Source organism: Tilletiaria anomala (assembly GCF_000711695.1).
Source record: "Tilletiaria anomala UBC 951 chromosome Unknown K437scaffold_29, whole genome shotgun sequence".
Taxonomy (NCBI): domain Eukaryota; kingdom Fungi; phylum Basidiomycota; class Exobasidiomycetes; order Georgefischeriales; family Tilletiariaceae; genus Tilletiaria; species Tilletiaria anomala.
In genome coordinates, this window is record NW_013546993.1 from 1 (window position 1) to 15,627 (window position 15,627).

At 57.1% G+C, this 15,627-nt stretch overlaps 6 protein-coding genes across 6 annotated transcripts; 3 read left to right on the forward strand and 3 right to left on the reverse strand.

Annotated features, from left to right (window-relative positions):
• Positions 1-244: 244 nt before the first annotated feature.
• K437DRAFT_255782 (WD40 repeat-like protein) lies at positions 245-2,644 on the forward strand. The gene is made up of 2 exons (XM_013388402.1): positions 245-1,077; positions 1,161-2,644. Exons 1-2 carry the CDS (start codon positions 638-640, stop codon positions 2,587-2,589), a joined length of 1,869 nt encoding a protein of 622 aa, XP_013243856.1. The 5' UTR covers positions 245-637; the 3' UTR covers positions 2,590-2,644.
• A 592-nt stretch (positions 2,645-3,236) lies between these two features.
• On the reverse strand, positions 3,237-3,593 carry K437DRAFT_223060 (yippee-like protein; the record flags this gene model as incomplete). The annotated part of the gene is made up of 1 exon (XM_013388403.1): positions 3,237-3,593. One exon carries the CDS (start codon positions 3,591-3,593, stop codon positions 3,237-3,239), a length of 357 nt encoding a protein of 118 aa, XP_013243857.1.
• Positions 3,594-3,703: 110 nt separating this feature from the next.
• K437DRAFT_92636 (uncharacterized protein) lies at positions 3,704-5,550 on the reverse strand. Its single transcript, XM_013388404.1, has 3 exons — positions 5,501-5,550; positions 3,882-5,372; positions 3,704-3,768 (listed from the first exon to the last, which is right to left on the reverse strand). Exons 2-3 carry the CDS (start codon positions 5,139-5,141, stop codon positions 3,760-3,762), a joined length of 1,269 nt encoding a protein of 422 aa, XP_013243858.1. The 5' UTR covers positions 5,142-5,372; positions 5,501-5,550; the 3' UTR covers positions 3,704-3,759.
• Positions 5,551-5,833: 283 nt separating this feature from the next.
• Positions 5,834-10,134, forward strand: K437DRAFT_255785 (uncharacterized protein). Its single transcript, XM_013388405.1, has 12 exons — positions 5,834-7,467; positions 7,562-7,936; positions 8,014-8,029; positions 8,100-8,513; positions 8,588-8,853; positions 8,929-8,956; positions 9,032-9,128; positions 9,225-9,310; positions 9,400-9,486; positions 9,585-9,703; positions 9,810-9,941; positions 10,018-10,134. The coding sequence occupies exons 1-12, from the start codon at positions 6,250-6,252 to the stop codon at positions 10,033-10,035; spliced, it is 2,856 nt and encodes a 951-aa protein (XP_013243859.1). The 5' UTR covers positions 5,834-6,249; the 3' UTR covers positions 10,036-10,134.
• Positions 10,135-10,152: 18 nt separating this feature from the next.
• K437DRAFT_255788 (uncharacterized protein) lies at positions 10,153-11,468 on the reverse strand. The gene is made up of 3 exons (XM_013388406.1): positions 11,452-11,468; positions 10,948-11,371; positions 10,153-10,801 (listed from the first exon to the last, which is right to left on the reverse strand). Exons 2-3 carry the CDS (start codon positions 11,048-11,050, stop codon positions 10,395-10,397), a joined length of 510 nt encoding a protein of 169 aa, XP_013243860.1. The 5' UTR covers positions 11,051-11,371; positions 11,452-11,468; the 3' UTR covers positions 10,153-10,394.
• A 1,253-nt stretch (positions 11,469-12,721) lies between these two features.
• On the forward strand, positions 12,722-13,155 carry K437DRAFT_267815 (uncharacterized protein; the record flags this gene model as incomplete). The annotated part of the gene is made up of 2 exons (XM_013388407.1): positions 12,722-12,869; positions 12,944-13,155. The coding sequence occupies 2 exons, from the start codon at positions 12,722-12,724 to the stop codon at positions 13,153-13,155; spliced, it is 360 nt and encodes a 119-aa protein (XP_013243861.1).
• Between the last annotated feature and the right edge of the window lie 2,472 nt (positions 13,156-15,627).

A 15,627-nucleotide genomic window follows, 5' to 3' on the forward strand; every position in this document is an offset into this window, starting at 1 on the left:
ACCGCCAGCGTCTCTCCCTCCTTTCTCCCCTGCCCTCACTGCTGCTGGACTATGGTATATGCACATGTATGCACCTTAGACTTGTATGAGTCTAGCCATTATCATATGGCTTCGTAGAGTGCCTCTGCGCCTCTGGCCATTGGTCTATTATCACTGCTGACGGTCGCAACACGTACAAGGACCGGGGCACCTGAAACGATTTGTTCTAGAATTGCAACTTGCCAGAGGATTACCAGCTATCTCTGTCTCGTCAGGACCAGTACTGGGCCAGTGGCGGCACATGCAAAGTTCCTGGACGGACAGCAGAACGCGAAAATGCCAGCATTTGTGCAAGCTCGCTCGGAAGTGTGAGACTGATCCTGAAATTCCATCAGTTTCGCCCCTGGTTCACCTGGAATTCACCCTCGCCGCTTTCAACCATTTTTGAGATCTCCAAAGGCGGAACTCGGAACAGGCTGTGGGAATCTTCGCGGCCAGCCAAAAAATTACGAGTGGCCATCAGCAGTTCATGTGGATGAGTCGACCTGCAAGAGATGGAGGCCTTCATCGTCGCGATGCAACCGAGTCGCAATCTCACATTGCAGATGGTGCCGTGAGGGGGAATGCAGCATTGATAGTGAGCAGCTCAAAGCGGAAAATGGCGGACACATCAGCACAAGATGCGAGGCTGTCTGGCCGAGGCGCCAGCACGACGAGCGGCGATGTGTTCCGTAATGTTCCCATTGTCCTCAAGACCTCCATCCCCGGCGCTTCCATCCCCTTGACGCCGTACCTCGTCCCGACCTCGTGGCGCCGGACGCACCTGTCCACGCTCGTCAACCGCGTCTTGCGCACATCCACTCTCCTCCCGGGCCAGGAAGCCGAGTGGCAGGATGGTGCAACTGCAGTGCCATTTGACTTTATCGTCGACGGGCAGCTCCTCCGCAATATCTCCCTCGGCGAATACCTCGAACGGAGCAGCAAGGATGCTGAAATCACCCTGGAGCTGGAGTACATCCGCAGCACCCTGCCGCCGCGCTTTGAGAACCAGATTCCCCAGGATGACTGGGTAGGCAGCGTCGATGCCAGCCGCTCTGGGTGCGTCGCACACGTTTGGCATCCAAGGGTGGGAGATGTGGGCTCCCAGCGCGATTCTGACGTACCTTGGCTTTCCTCCGCAGGCTCTTCCTCACATCCTCCTATGACGGCACTGTGCGCATCTTTTCGCACACTTCCACCTCCACGCCGCTCTACAGCTTGAAAGCGGCGCCGGCCGGCACGTCCAATCCCGCGCTCTCCTCAGCCGCGTGGCTGCCGCCCCCTGCTGTGGGCGCAGATGCGTCCTCCTTCGCCTCTCGCCTCGTCACAGCTGGCATGGACGGAATCGTGCGCTTGTTCGAGCTGCCTACTGAAGTGCTGCAGCTCCGCGATCCGACCGCTGGTGCTGGTGCAGCAAGCAGGAAAGCGCGCATGCTCTGGTCCGGCGCACTGCATGCGCCAGGGTCAACAGCATCATCCAGCTCGCTGAGCGGCGGCTTGGCCGTGCAGCCGCTGTCCTCAGTGACGGCTAGCGCCGATGGGCGATACATCCTCAGCGCCGGCTGGGACGGCTGCGTGGGTGTCTGGGATGTCGCGGCCGGGTTGAGCGCCAAGCCAGGCTCGGTCATGGACGTGGACGTAGACGAGTTCGACACGGAAGCGCAGCGCGCACCGGACGTAGAGCGCGAGGCGGACGAACACGACGACGAAGGAAACAGCGACGAGGACGACGCGACACGCCGCAAGCGCCGAAAAGCGATGAGCGGCAAGCGCACGCGCGCGCTGCACAGCGCAGCGATGGGCGGCTCGCATCGACCCGAGCTCATCTTGCGACACACGACGCCGCTACACGCCGCCGCCACTGCTACTGCTGCTGCTGGTGGCAGCAGCGCTCCTGCGCTCGTGCCCGGGTCCAGTGCAAAAGTCGCGAGGGCGATCTTCGACAGTAGTGCTGCCTCGTCTTCCTCTTCGGTAGGGTCTGGTGCCGCGTCGCGGAAGGTCTTCTCAGCAGGCTGGAACGGCAGCGTAAAGTACTGGGACATCGATGCCGGCGGCCTCCTGCTATCGACAAAGTCTTCGGACAAGGTCATTATGGACGTTACGCAGCTGACGAGCGCCTCGGCTTCGTCGAGTGCCGGTCTGCTCGCGACGGCACACATAGACCGGTCAATCGGGCTGTGGGACTTCCGCTCTTCCTCAACCGCAAGCAGCAGTATCGTCCTGCCGATCGCCAACGCCCACACTGGCCCTGTCAACGCCGTCGCGGCGCACCCTATCTCGGGGCACCTGCTTGCTAGCGCATCGCTCGACGGCAGTGTGAAAGGCTGGGACGTGCGCAGCAGCAAGCAACCGCTCTTCACCCTCACATCTCCCCCTCCGCCGCTGTCTGCATTGGGTGGAGCCAATGCGGCCAAGGCGATAAACGCGCCGACACGGTTGCTCTGCGTTGACTGGATGCAGGACGGCCAGGGCATCGTAGCGGGCGGTCAGGATTGCAGGATCAGCGTCTGGCGTGGACAAGGGATTGGCTCGCAGGAACTCAAACCCCTCACGGAGTATGACCGCCCCTGAGAGGCATGATTGTATGGAAGTACACACCCTGCGAACATTTCATGTCTCGTTGAGGCAGCGTGCAGCGGGCCCGGCAGACTATCAGCTTTCAGTGCCTATCATCTGATCAAGTGCATATGCTCATTTCCGATGCGCATTGCTCCCAGGCGTGCTCGAGTGCAAGATTGGCGATGACGGAGGGAAAGTACAATTGCTGAAAAAGGTCGATAGAAGGATGGCAGGCATATACGAAACTTCCCTGGCAGCTTTGGAGCGCCAGCGAATGGAGACGTCATCGGCTATAGGTGGTAGTGGTGGTACAGGTATCGAACTAATGGTTGCGTGACTGTGTTGAAACAGTGGACGGGCCTGCTGTGCGGCTCGAAGATAGCGTAATGGTACAGATCCAGAAGTGGGGACGAACCGAGACTGCCTGCATTGCTGTTTTAGTGCTGATTTTGCGAAGGGAAAAATAATGGGACGCGGGTGTGGGAGCGAGTGCGTCAAGTGCGGGTGTCATGGGCGGGATGTATGCCAAGTGTGGTGGTACAGGTTTGATGGGTTCGATTGTGGGCGATTTCCGTTGTTGTGCTGTCGTACGCGTCAGATGCCATGTGAAACCATGGCGGTGCGTGATAGCGACTGCTGGTAGTTACGGACGAGCCTACCTACAGCCAGCCATTGTTCTTGTGCAACGAGCACTTCTCCAGTATGAATTTGTTCTCCTTGTACTTCTGCGCCGGCTCATACGCGCGCACGTACGTCCAGCCGACTCCGTGCGCGCATCCCTTGCACTTGAGGTCGGCGACGACATGGAGGCCCGTCAACAGCTGCCTCTCCTCATTCTTGCCCTGCTGGCAATTAAGTACAGAGTGGAAGAGGTAGGCCTTGCCTTCGCGCCCGGAGAAGGACTTGGAGATCAGCTCGTCGGCCAAGGCGAGGTAGGTTCCGCAGGACGAGCAGCTGTACGATGCTTCCGAGCGTGGGAGCGTGTCAAACAGGGAGACGCGCTGGGACAGGACCATGTCGCTGCTACGGCGACCACTGTCGCCCTCACTGCTGCTGCTGCTGCTGCTTGAGACGACACCGACCCCCGGTAAACCGAGGGCAGCTACCAGGGTGTTACGCGCGTCGCAAACCACCTTCGGCGAGGCACATGCACTGCTCTCGTTGCTGGCGCTGCTGCTCTCATTACTGCTGCTGGAAGAGATGACAAAGGGTGAGATGCTGGCAGAGCTGGTGCCACTCGTTCTCATGCTCGCGCCACCATCCGAGATGCCGGCGCCAGCTGCGTTCCGAGCACGGGTATTTACCGATGAAGACGGTCCTCGGCTCATCCTCGCGATCGCCATCCTGCTGGCTGTGAGCTTACTGCCGCCGACGCCACCTCCAATACCTCCGGCGCCGCTGACGCCACCACTAGGGCTACCATGCTTTTCGCACCACAGTCTTTCGTCGGCTAGCTTGGCGATCTCGATGCCATGCAGCAGATCGTCGTACACCTGGCGCGGAAGACGAGTAGACGTATTGGCAGGGGCGCTCGTTGGTGGAAGCGCGCCGTCATATGCGACATCATCATCAAGGTAGAGGTGGGCTGTTTGTGGGGGCGGACAATCGAGAAGCGGTTTTGCTGCCGGCACGGAGACGGGGCGGGGGGCTACGACGGGGAAGCGAGGGCGATGGTCGTGCTGTTCGCTCTTCTGGCAATTGTCCATGTCGACGTGGTCTTCCGAACATGCCAAGGAGCCGAGCGGCAATCCCGACGAAGACGGTGGCATCAACGATGCGGGAGCATCGCCAGATGCAGTCGATGACGGTTGCAAGCGCGTAAACGTCGTTTCAGGCGAGAATGCGATGGGGAAATGCGACATCGCGTCTACGTTTGCGTCCGCAAGCACGTCGTTTCCATCGTCCTTCATTTTTTCCTCTTGCTCGCCCACATCTCTGAGTAGAAAGTCCGGCCTGTCAGCCTTTCTCTCAGAATTGGCCTGAGCTTGAGCCTGATCCCTTGCTTTGCCCTTCGACACCGAGTTCGATGTGGGGAGATGCTCGACCGCTTCTCGCGCCTTCCCCTTTCCCTTTACCTTCCCTCCGTTAACGCTAGCAGGTTGATCTTCCTGCCACTGCCAGCTCGGAAGCACATGGTGATATTGCTGGTCGCGGGCTTGTTGCTGGCTGACGGAAGCTAATGATGAATGCCGCGCATAAGTCGGCGGCGTCAAAGGCCCCATCGATACGTGAGAACGAGACGAGAAGTCGCCATCGGACAGCGACGAAGGGGAGAAGGACAGCTCGGGCGTCGAGGGACGATGGCCGCTATCACTGCTCAAGTCCTGCCGCACTTCCATTGCGTCCGAGCCTTCTGTGAGCATTACCGTCGTAGGCTGTTGCATGTTGGGTGCATCAAGAGAGGGATCGATCTGCAAGGGTGACGACGAGCGCAGGGCCGCAGACTGTGCTTTGCCTGCGCAGAGCTCGCCTACAACGCCCTTGGTCGGAGGCATGCCGTGAAAACTTAAGGCTGCAGATTCGTGCATGGTGCCGTCATTCATCACGCGCATGTCCAGACCCATGATCTCTCGAACGGCCGTATATGATTATCGCCTTGCGTAGGCGATAGGGACCCCTCAGTTTACCATCCATGCATCGATGGACGCTTGTTGGTTCCTTACCCTTTCCTGCCTGCTCAGGCCTGCGATCACAGTCGATTCAAGTCAAGGCCAAGAAGGGCGGCACGGACCACATGTATGCACTCTTGCTGTTGCGTTCTGACCTGCAGGCGGCGCGGCGAGCTGACAAAGAGCCTGTGAGAGAGGCAATGAGCAAGGAAAGTCGAGACCGTCAGCCTTGATGCCCTGGGGAGAAAAGGAGTGACCAAGCGAGTGAAAGGTGCTTGGTAAGACGGATGCGAGCCAGCCCGCGGCAGACAGACCTCTAAGGGAGACCAAAAAGCTCGGCGCGGTGCGGTAAGCACCCTCTTCACATCGGTCAGCGCTACGCCGTTTTCTCGGTCGTCCTCCTTCAGCTCCTCATCTTACGTTGCAGCATGGCAAAGCCGGCCGCCGACGTGTATGATCTGCATGCGAGTATGTTGCACACGCAGGCCCAGACAGACCCAAGCGTGTATACAATCCAATCCATCGAGCAGCAGCCGTATTGAGTGGCACGCCTAAGGCACAGCGACGTATCAAAAAGTGAAACCCCCCAGGCTGCTGTTTTTGGAACCACGGGCGATAAATAAAGTCGTCGTATTGTATGAGATACTATCTGGCACTCGGGAAGTGGCGCTTTGTCTCAAGCATTTCAGTCAAGCCAATGGACTCGTCGGTCCGATAAGTGGAAACAAGTGCATAGAGAGCGCTGCCGATCGAGAGAGGCGGAACGCTGCAAAACGCGCGTGTCGCGGGAATGGTCAACGCAAGCAACACCATCCCGAGAAGCCAAGGGGCATAGGGGGTCGGTCTGTGCTATTGGGCGGCTCCACTCTCGATAGCTGGTCTGCGTCGTTGCAATCCGATATCTGCTCTGGGCTCAACGTCTAGTGGTTGCTGCTCGAAGAAAGGGCATCGTGCACAAATAAACCCGCGCACAGCGTCTGTCGCTTTGCGTCGCCGTCATCTTGCCTGCGCGGAGGGAGTGAGCCCGGGAGGGGAGAGAACAATGGTGACTAGCGGCAGCAAAATGGAGCAAGGCTCATCACCGGACGAAGGCGTGGACGTTCACAACATCGCGTCCGTGTCTGCTGCCACTCTGAGTGCGACTGTGGCCTCTGTCTCTTTACATGCTGCACCGGCACTCCTCGTCGAGGGCATGTTCCTTTCTCGCCTGCACGCAGACGGAAAGACAGGAGGAGTAGACGCCGACCTGGATGCAGATGCGGCTCAGCTGCAAGTGCGGCTGCTCACCCCCTTCTTGCCGCCGGAAAAGCTCGACTTGATGGACGACTTTTCCATCTCGAGCGCCGCGCCTGGATCGCTCATTGCCAGCAGAGGCCTCGATGCCGATCTCTATGTCCCACCTGTAGGCCTGCCGTCCGCTCGCCCCCCGGTTGGTGCTGACGATACTGCCGGCACCAGCGCTAGCGGCAACGGAGGTGTCATCGGCTTGAAAGGAAATCTTGGCAAGAAGAACAAAGGAAAGGGCAAAGCGATAGATCAGGAAGTTGGGTTTGCGCAAGACCTCATGCAAGGCATGCCTCGGGTAGAGATCCGCACAGGGAAAGTGGCAGATTCTCCAGCGGACGCTGCAACGCCGTTTCGCAGCGCTAAGGGCAAACGGGGAAAAGCCGCAGTGGACAAGGCCATCGGTGCGGCAGCGGGGCGGGGAGTGGCGGGAGCAGGAGTGGGACTGAAGAAGCGCGCAGCGCCGCGCGAGGTTGGACTTGGCGCCGCTGGGATCGGCGGCAACATCCACATCCAAGGTCTGCCGGAGAGCAGCTACCTGCATCACTCTTCGTCTGATACCTTTGCGCAACTTCTGCGCAGCCCAGGTGGCGATGGGAGAGGGCAAACATCAGCCGCCGTAGCGAGGCGGCCACGTCGGTCGCGCCCGCAAGCGACGTCCTCCGGCAAGATGGCCGCGATCGGCGCAGGCGGGCGTGGAAGGTACCGCAGTATCGGCGGAAATGGAGGCGGAGGTGGCGATTATGGAGCGGGCATCAGAGATTTGTCCGCAGGCTCGCTGGGCACATTCTCGCCCGACTCCCCGCGCCTTGCGTTTACCCGTGGCAGAGGGGGAGGGCCGGATGAAGACGTGTATGGAGATGATGCAAGCGGGAGACCCCGGAAGCGCAAGCACTGGGTGCACAACCTGTTCCGACCAAGTCATGGGACGGTCGAGGTATGGCTCAATAGCTGGTGGAAGCGATGGGGAATCCTGGCCGTTGCGCCCAGCTGTATCGTGAGTGCCGATCGGTCACTTCAATGAGGGGCCTTCGTTTCGTTTTTCTTCTTGCTGATGCGCCATGCACCACTCGATGGATCGACAACCGAAGGTCTGGTTTTGGTGCGCTTTCCCATTCCCCAAATCGGATCCGTACGATCCCAACGGACCATGGTGCTCAGTGCCGAACCCACCACCATGGTGCTCAGTCGATAGAAACCCGTCTCATGGCACCTACGACATGAGCCCCTCCTCATTATCCACCTCCCGCAATTCAACACCCGCAGCGTACTTCGCCTTATCAGCCTCGTCATCTCATCGGATAGGATCCATTGCCAGGAATATACCCTCGCTCTCGTATACCCTGTACACCTGGTTTGTCGAACCTACCAAGGCTGGCATGGATCCCACCGGCACGAATCCTGCCCCGCCGCCGACCAGCCAAGTCGACGCAAACTTTTGGTTTTTCTTGATTTTTTATTATGGCGTGAGTGGGACGACATTTGTAAAAGACACCAGCGCATTTTATCGGATACTGACACTTGATATTTGCTCGCTGTACAGATGTATTGTGCAGTCGGTACGTTTGAAGACTTGAAACCTAGCCCATCTCGTCGCTCTCACACGCCCATGCTTAATGCTCCTCACAGGACTCATCTATGTCACGCAACTCTTCTCGCTCTACCGCCTCAACTGGTGGCCAGCCGCGTTGGGCGCGCGGACGTCCTACACGTTCTTCTGGCTTGCTTCCCTGCTCCTTGGGTGGGCATTGCATGAATTTGACCCGCTCGGCAGCGAGCAACGACGACACGACCGTGTCGGTGGAAGCGGTCGCAATGGCGATTCGCCTTCGCCTCTACCATCGCCCACACCAGTGCCAGGGCCCGGCCACGGTGGGCCGTGGTGGGACGGCGACTTGGCGGACGAAGTGCAATGGCAGCGCAAGACCATGTGGGTCGCACTGGCTTTTGCGACGATGGCTATGCCTGCACTCGTATGCTTTGCGGGGATCAGGCGCAGCGGAAGGCAGACGTACAGGCATAGCTTGACGGATTTGCAGAAAAGTGAGTCTGCCTCGCGAAGCGCTGTGCTTTTGGACCGAGCTCTTACTCCCCGCATCCCGCGCCGAAATGGTCAGCCTTCCTCGAACGCCAGCTCGTGCGTCGCATTCCATCTTCGTACATTCGTTTTCTATGGTTCATGCTTGTCATCGGCTTTGCGCTCTTTGGGCTCGTGGCCGGCCAAGGGTACGCCAGTGTCTACCTCAGCACCTTGCCTCATACCAGCATCGAAGGCACAGCGTACGTCACCTTCTGGGCCCTCACCGTCAATGTGCTCGCCATCGCTAGTCATTGGATGCTGGAAGAGAAGATTAGGAGCAGAGCACTTGTCTTTGTCTTCAAGGTCCGTTTTCCTCTCAAGGCGGTTGAGGCTGATTGCGACCTTACTGACGATACTCGCTCGATTCTCCTATTGCAGTATTACTACTTTTTGGTCTATTTCATCTGTGAGCGAACAAGACTCTCTTTGACGTGCAGTAAGCCTTCAAGAAGCTAAGCTCTTCCCGGTGCCCGTGGTGTAGTCTACCGAAACCTATTCGCGCGTCTGCGCAGCTTTGACCAGTTCGCGCTCATCCAGCTGCTGAGCTCTTTCTGGGTGTGCATCTGGTATCCATTCAGGTAAGCTTCCTTCCGCGATCCGCATTGCATGTTGTGGCTGATCGAGACTTTATGCTCAACGCGGATTTCTGCCTCCGCATTTTCGAAACTCAACAGTATGTCAAGTTTCGCGTACCGTACCGTGGAGTTTTTCAACCCGCACCCCAAGTCGTGGGAGGAGTACGTCGAGGGCGTCGGACTTGGTAAAGCACATTCTCGTCATATGAGACCCAGAACCTTGAGGGCGTCCCAGGCTTACCCACCATCATTTTCTTTCATTTATCTATATCAGCGTTCTACCTGCGCAACTTGGCACAGAATGCAACGATGCTTGCGTTCCTCGGCTGGGTGTCCATCCTGCACTTTGGCCCGAACCAGCGTGAGTTATAGCCCAGCACGCAGACACAAGGGAAAGTGGCGTGAATGTGCCACGGACTGGCTTTCCTCATTATCGCCTCTGTTTACCTTGCATTCCAGAGCTGTATCCTTTCTTCGCGTTCGACGACAAGCGTGATCCATACAACTACCAGCTGACGATGCTGGGCGCCTCGGCCATCTGGGGATCAGAGCTGCTTTCGTCCTATGTTGCTAGAGAGGTGCGTGAGATGATGCTCGTCAAGGACTTTGCGCTCGTGCGCGCCCAAGCTTTTCTTTCGGTAGAGGCCATCACGCTGACTCGGCTCCTCGCGCACGCCGATGTAGATCTGCAAGTACACTTTTGGCGTTGACGTGACCAATCTGGGCCTCGACGAGATGCGGCAGTACCCAGAGATTGTGCCAACATGCCTTTGGACAAGCGTGCACGTCCTGATGGACATGCTTCTCTTCCTCATCGTGCGTACCATCTTCCCGATGCGTGTTTCGAGCCGCGAGTCCCGGTGTGACTGACGTCACTTCCGCGCTTCCACAGAAGCTCAACTTCAAATGAGGCGCCTTCCAATTCATTTTGTCCTAGCAATCGGCTATTGTAAAATTCTACTGTTTACCTGCCATGCATGATGATACCTTCGTCCTCGTTCCCACCCTTGTTCGCGTCCTGCGTCGCATCCATCATGCTGGGCGGAGGCTTACTTGCGTATTGCGATAGCTATTGTACAAACGCTGTCGTCGCTCCGTTCGTCCGTGCACCCGTCTACTCGGCCGGGCAATGAATCGAAGCGCCATGGCCGTGCCCATGGCCTTTTCAGTGATGCGTCGGACCAAGAAAGGAACAACGGCAAACAAACAAGGTCGAGAAAAAAGGTATCCAGGGGTCGACATCGGGAAAAAGGAAAAGCATGCGGTTGATCACGCCTTGGTCGCTTCGGCCGGACCTGGGTACGCAGGTGGCGGCGGGTTGGGTGGTGGGGCATAAATTGCTGGGTCTTGCATGCCGGGTGGCGCTCCGCTCGGTGGCGGGTAGGTGGTGGCATTGGGGCCATTGGTGTTGTTGTAATTCTCGTCGGCAGCGAATGTCGATCCCGCTCCCCTCAGATTGCCTGCCGCGTACGGGTTGCCGCTATAGCCTTGGCCACTGTAGCCTTGCTGGTACGACTGCTGCGGGTGGCACCCGCCGGTTGGCTGCTGCTGCTGGTACTGTGGTAGTGCTGTCTGGAACATGGGCTGCGCCGACGCATTGCCGCTTTGGCGCCGCGAGCGCATCTTGCGGAAAATGGTGACGAACAACAAGAAGATGATGAAGATGACTCCGAGGACTGTGCGTATACGGAGGGGTTGCGAATGTCAGAATTGCATGGCGTGGCATCGCAAGGCGTGCTCTGGCAGACGCCACCGGACGTCGGTAGGGTCTTCTTTGGTATCAGGGCTCAGCCCGGACCGTGGCGTTGCGAATCGCACTCACTGATTCCGATTGTTGCAGTGGTGGTCATGGGGCAGTAGATGCTGTTGTTGTTCCCATACCCATCGTAGCAGTTCCGCTTGGCGAGGTGCTGTAGCTGAGGCATGTTAGACGATGTTGCCTTGTCTGGCCGGCGGGGAGATTCGAAGCAGAGATGCGTGCGGGGTCGCAGGGAGGATCCTCCTCTCTTGGATGGCCGCACACCGGGAGACAGAGTGCTGCCACAAATCCCTAGTTGGGGGACCTTGTATTTGAGCAATGGGGGTACGAACAAACACCTTGACAGTGGTGGAGGTGTTCGATAAGGATGTGCTGGAATTGGATGCTTGATCAAAAGATTAGTATGCTTGGGTGGCATGCAAGTATTACAGACGGCGCAGTTGACAAAATGTGCCTAGTTGCAACCCGCATCTTTATTCTTTCATCTGTGGAAGGGCGTGGGGTGACAATGGAATCGGCACTGCAACTGTCTGCGGAACGCCAGGATCATTTTTTTGTTACGCACAGGTGGAAGTGGGCATGGGGCATTGCAGCAGTGAGCCTAATCGCCGCTAACGTCATTGCACAGCAATTGCAACTGCCTGCGCGCAGACCCACTCCACAGCGCAGTGGGACAGTGCAGGCTGGCGACGTCCAAGCAAGCGGGAAGCTACAGGAGCAAGGGAAAAGAAAGAAAAGAAATGGCGGAGAGTGGCGGCTGGTCACAGGTTCTCGGTCCCTTGTGGACAGGTGCTGTAGAAGTTGCATGGGCGTTGCGTCAAGCCAAGCACCATTCGTGCCATTCTACTTTGCCAAGAAACTGGGCGAAAGAATCCAACAAGTGCGATGAACCTTGTACTCTGTCCTGTCAATATGCACGAGTCAGGTCTGAACCCCTCGCTTCCTCATTCGCTTGCGCCACAGACGCTCGCCATGTGGTGAGAAACGCGGGGGGCGCGGATGAGCTGACGAGGACCATCAGCGAACAGTCACTTACCTGCTGCTGCAACCTTGGTCAACTGAAGCAGGTCATCAGCAAATAGGTGCAGCTCATTGCGACGCCAAAGGGGTGCTTGCTGGCTTGCACGGCCACAGTCGACGTACGACAGGGTCATGGTCTGCCACGATACCGGCGCGCACGACCACTTCACCGTGATCGACAATCTTGGAGTCAGATGCATCGTCCAGCAGAACCATCCTGATCGGGCTAGACAGACAGACAGAGCGTCGCCAGCGAGGGCTATTCGGGTAACGAGTGCGCTCCAATGTCCAGTAAGGGCTGGGGTGTAAGACAGATGGAGCAGCTTGCTGCTAGCTTCGAGCACACGGGCAATGTGCGCCCCACGTGTTGCGCCTTGATGTCAAGACTCGGGAGGAAATGAGGTCAATGGCTCGAGCCCGAAACTGCGTTCTCCTTACTCGTGGTGCTTCTCTCGCTGGGCATCTTACAGAGCAAGGCCGACCAAGCCCTGCGGCTGCTCCTCAGCACCTCGCGTGAGGAGACGCTCTGGTTCTTGATCCGCCGACTGTCAACTTTGCTTCCGCGGTCATACTCCCAGCTTCACTCACCTTATTCTTGAAAAGTTGCTTGCGCACTCAAAAGATTCACGATGCTGCAGCTGGCAATGCGAGCATACATACGTTTAGTACAATTAGAATGCAAGCTAATTCAGGCCGAATCGTGTCCGATCACAGGCCCGTATTTCACACGCTTGTTTCGATCCCTCCTCTCCATCCACCAAACGCAGAGGTGGATGCGTGCAACGACATTGCTGCAAAGCCATGGTGCGAATCAGTTATGTCACCCAAGGGGATATTTGGTGATAGCGATGATGCATCAACCGGTGCGGCTAGGGCCTTGCGCACCAGCACCACCCACGATGGATCCAGCAACGACAGGGGGAGACGGAACAGCGCCACGCTAGGCGCTGCTCTTGTTGTCAGCTGTGCCTCTAAGCTATGGTCGCGGCTCCAGCTCGTGGAATGCTGACTGGAACTGTGCCTGCTGCTGGCTTGCCAGCTCCGCGTGTTGCGCCGGCGCTTCATCATGAGCGTGCCGATGCAAAGCGCCGCGAAGACGCTGAGCGCTGCGGGGACGTGCACGCACGCATATGTCGGCAGGAGCTTCTATTCAGCGCACTTCCCGCCTCTGGCAGGTACGCATCGGCACAGAGGATCTGTGAGATGGCCAACTCGCCGACGGTTCAGATGCAAGCGGAGATCCCCACATGATCATAGTAAATCGCGCATGGACGGCACCCACGTTGTCCCGGTTTGTGATGCCTGTAGAGGCGCTCGAGTTGTAACATCATCTCGTTCCACAGCGCTGAGAAGAGAGGAACGTCCCAAGTTGGTAATCCTGCATGAAGGGATAGCGAGAGACGTTCGGAAAGGCCAACGATTGGTGGGGAAAGGTTTGTGAGTGCTGAGTCGACTCCCTCTTATATGCACTCGTTCTGTGTCAACGCGATGCGAAGTCTGCGAGGAAAAAGGAGGGGAAAAGCACAATTATTCTACCCGCCTTGATGAGCACAGTAGTGGACTCTTCATGTGACAGTGCCAAGCTAGATCCGGTGGCGGAAGGCAGAAACACGTTACAGATGCAGCGTTGCCTCGGAAGTCAAACGACTTCTACAGAGGGCACACCTCCCTCTCTCTAATGCGGCCGCCGGCGGTTGGCCGCTGAAGGTCGCACTGCAAACCTCTGCACCCTGTAGGACTGCAGCATCACGGTGAAAGTCGGTCTGTACATACATCATGCGTTTACTCGTACATTCGACTACAGCTTGTTGCTCTGTGCAGGCTTGGCATTGATTCAGCCGACGGGCGCATTCTCGCTGTTTCTCGCAAGCCCCGGAGACTCCGAGATCTACTATGAGGAATCCCCATTCCGAGAAGAGAAGCGACGTTGGATCTCTATCGACCATTCACTAACCCCCACCCCTTTCGGTGTATTGTACTTACGTATATTTCTTGCCCGTCATGGCACTATCCATGCCTTTTCATGCCCCATACCTCCCCATGCCCAGTCGCCTATAGACAGCCGATAGGATGGAGAGGCCAATATATACTCGTATATAATGTCCCAGGACGCATGAGGCCTATGCGTTTCATGCGTATGCAAACTTGCAGAAGAAGGCGCCTGGAGGTTCAATGGACAGTCGGACGGATCGTTTCCCGGATATTATGGACATCACCTCTAATGAGCTCCTGGCTTGTCCTGTCGCAGACATTGTTGTGCTGGGTAGGGCAGAGAACTCCAGGGAAGCTTTTGTGTGTAGCCATCAAGGTCGTGGGAGAAGGCGATGGCGTCCAACCGTCCTTCGCTGCAGCGATTCGGTGTTCTTGATGGAAAAGGCGCTGACAGTACTGCTTTCGTGCCGCCCAAGTTCACGCACAGAAATCTGAATCAAGGACGATGCTTGTTGCTGCGCTCCAAGAAGCGGAATACCGAGATATGGAATGTCAAGAAGTCGAGTGCATGGACAAAGGGCGGCGACCGAGCTTAGTGTTAAAAACATCGGCTCGCTCGAGTGACCTTCGAATCAGTCTAGCAGCTTTGCCTGCTTGATCTCATTCCAACAGTAGATGTGCCTTCTGTCGGGCACTCATATTTGTAGAAGGAATAGAAATTTTTGAACTTACACGGCCCGATAATAGTCGAGAATCCGCTTCTCAGAGTGCACCATGGTCTTTGATGATGGGATGTCGATACATTACACGTACAGATTGACTCCAAGAATAGGATTTGCTTCTTTCCCAACTCGTCGAAAAAAGATCTCACTGAACCATTGGTTCTCTCCCCGATCGACAACGAATGTCACGTCACACGTGACGCCAGGGTACAGCCACTTCGCACTCACTGTCGATTAGTGTTCTTTAAATCCTTGCTTCCTTTCACACTCTAGCGGCGGGGAAAAGATGTTTTGAGTACGTGTCTTGTGGGAACGTTGCAGTGGTGTGCGCAGGACCGGTCGCTGGACATGGCTGTTGCGTATTTGCAAAAAATGACTCCGCGACGCCGAACGCGCGGAATCCGCTGCAACGCCCATGTGCAGTACCTACTGTATCGCCATTTGGCATTTGGAATTTGGGCTGTGGGCCGTGTCGGGGTCGATAAGTAGGATCACGACCACGTCAGTCAACGGCGCCATCCGCCACTACAGCGTACGCGGTAGGAGCAGTCCGAGAACAGCTCTAGCCTTCGACGTCTTGAACGGACATACCACCAACCCCTGGCAAGCTTTGTCAGAAATCAACTTTGAAGCACAGAGTTCTGGGTTGGTGCGGTCTTGCTTGGTTGGCCTGAGCGCCTGGCGAAGCGCGCTCGATATAATGCTCCCGAACCGTGTACTCATGTGCAACGGGGTATACTTCTTCCATGTACGAAGAACGGGCTTGTAGTACCTAGAGCTGACGCCGTGGAGGAAGCTACTGAAGGAAGAACTGGCGAGAAAGCAAAAAGGTGTCGTTCCTGCCTATGACGAGCGGGTGGCGCAAGCAAGGGAACTCTTGCATGTAGCCAGCAATGTCGCCATGTCACCATTGAAGGATGGTCGCTGGATGCAGTACAGGATCGTGAGCGTGATCCTTTGTCATTATAGCATAGCTGCAGGGTGGTCTTGTGCGTCGCCCTGCCCCTTGGCCAAGAGATTAGGTAGGGTCTCGCAACCTTTACGACGGCATTGACCCAGGCTGCGAGCC

Excerpts from the sequence above, each read along its gene's own strand:
- K437DRAFT_255782 (XM_013388402.1), top strand. The coding sequence starts at position 638 with ATGGCGGACACATCAGCACAAGATGCGAGGCTGTCTGGCCGAGGCGCC. Across the intron at positions 1,078-1,160 it reads GTCGATGCCAGCCGCTCTGG|GCTCTTCCTCACATCCTCCT; the intron begins GTGCGTCGCACA and ends TTTCCTCCGCAG.
- K437DRAFT_92636 (XM_013388404.1), bottom strand. The coding sequence starts at position 5,141 with ATGGGTCTGGACATGCGCGTGATGAATGACGGCACCATGCACGAATCT.
- K437DRAFT_255785 (XM_013388405.1), top strand. The coding sequence starts at position 6,250 with ATGGAGCAAGGCTCATCACCGGACGAAGGCGTGGACGTTCACAACATC. Across the intron at positions 8,854-8,928 it reads CACTTGTCTTTGTCTTCAAG|TATTACTACTTTTTGGTCTA; the intron begins GTCCGTTTTCCT and ends CTCCTATTGCAG. Across the intron at positions 9,129-9,224 it reads TGCATCTGGTATCCATTCAG|TATGTCAAGTTTCGCGTACC; the intron begins GTAAGCTTCCTT and ends GAAACTCAACAG.
- K437DRAFT_255788 (XM_013388406.1), bottom strand. The coding sequence starts at position 11,050 with ATGCCTCAGCTACAGCACCTCGCCAAGCGGAACTGCTACGATGGGTAT. Across the intron at positions 10,802-10,947 it reads CACTGCAACAATCGGAATCA|TCCTCGGAGTCATCTTCATC; the intron begins GTGAGTGCGATT and ends GTATACGCACAG.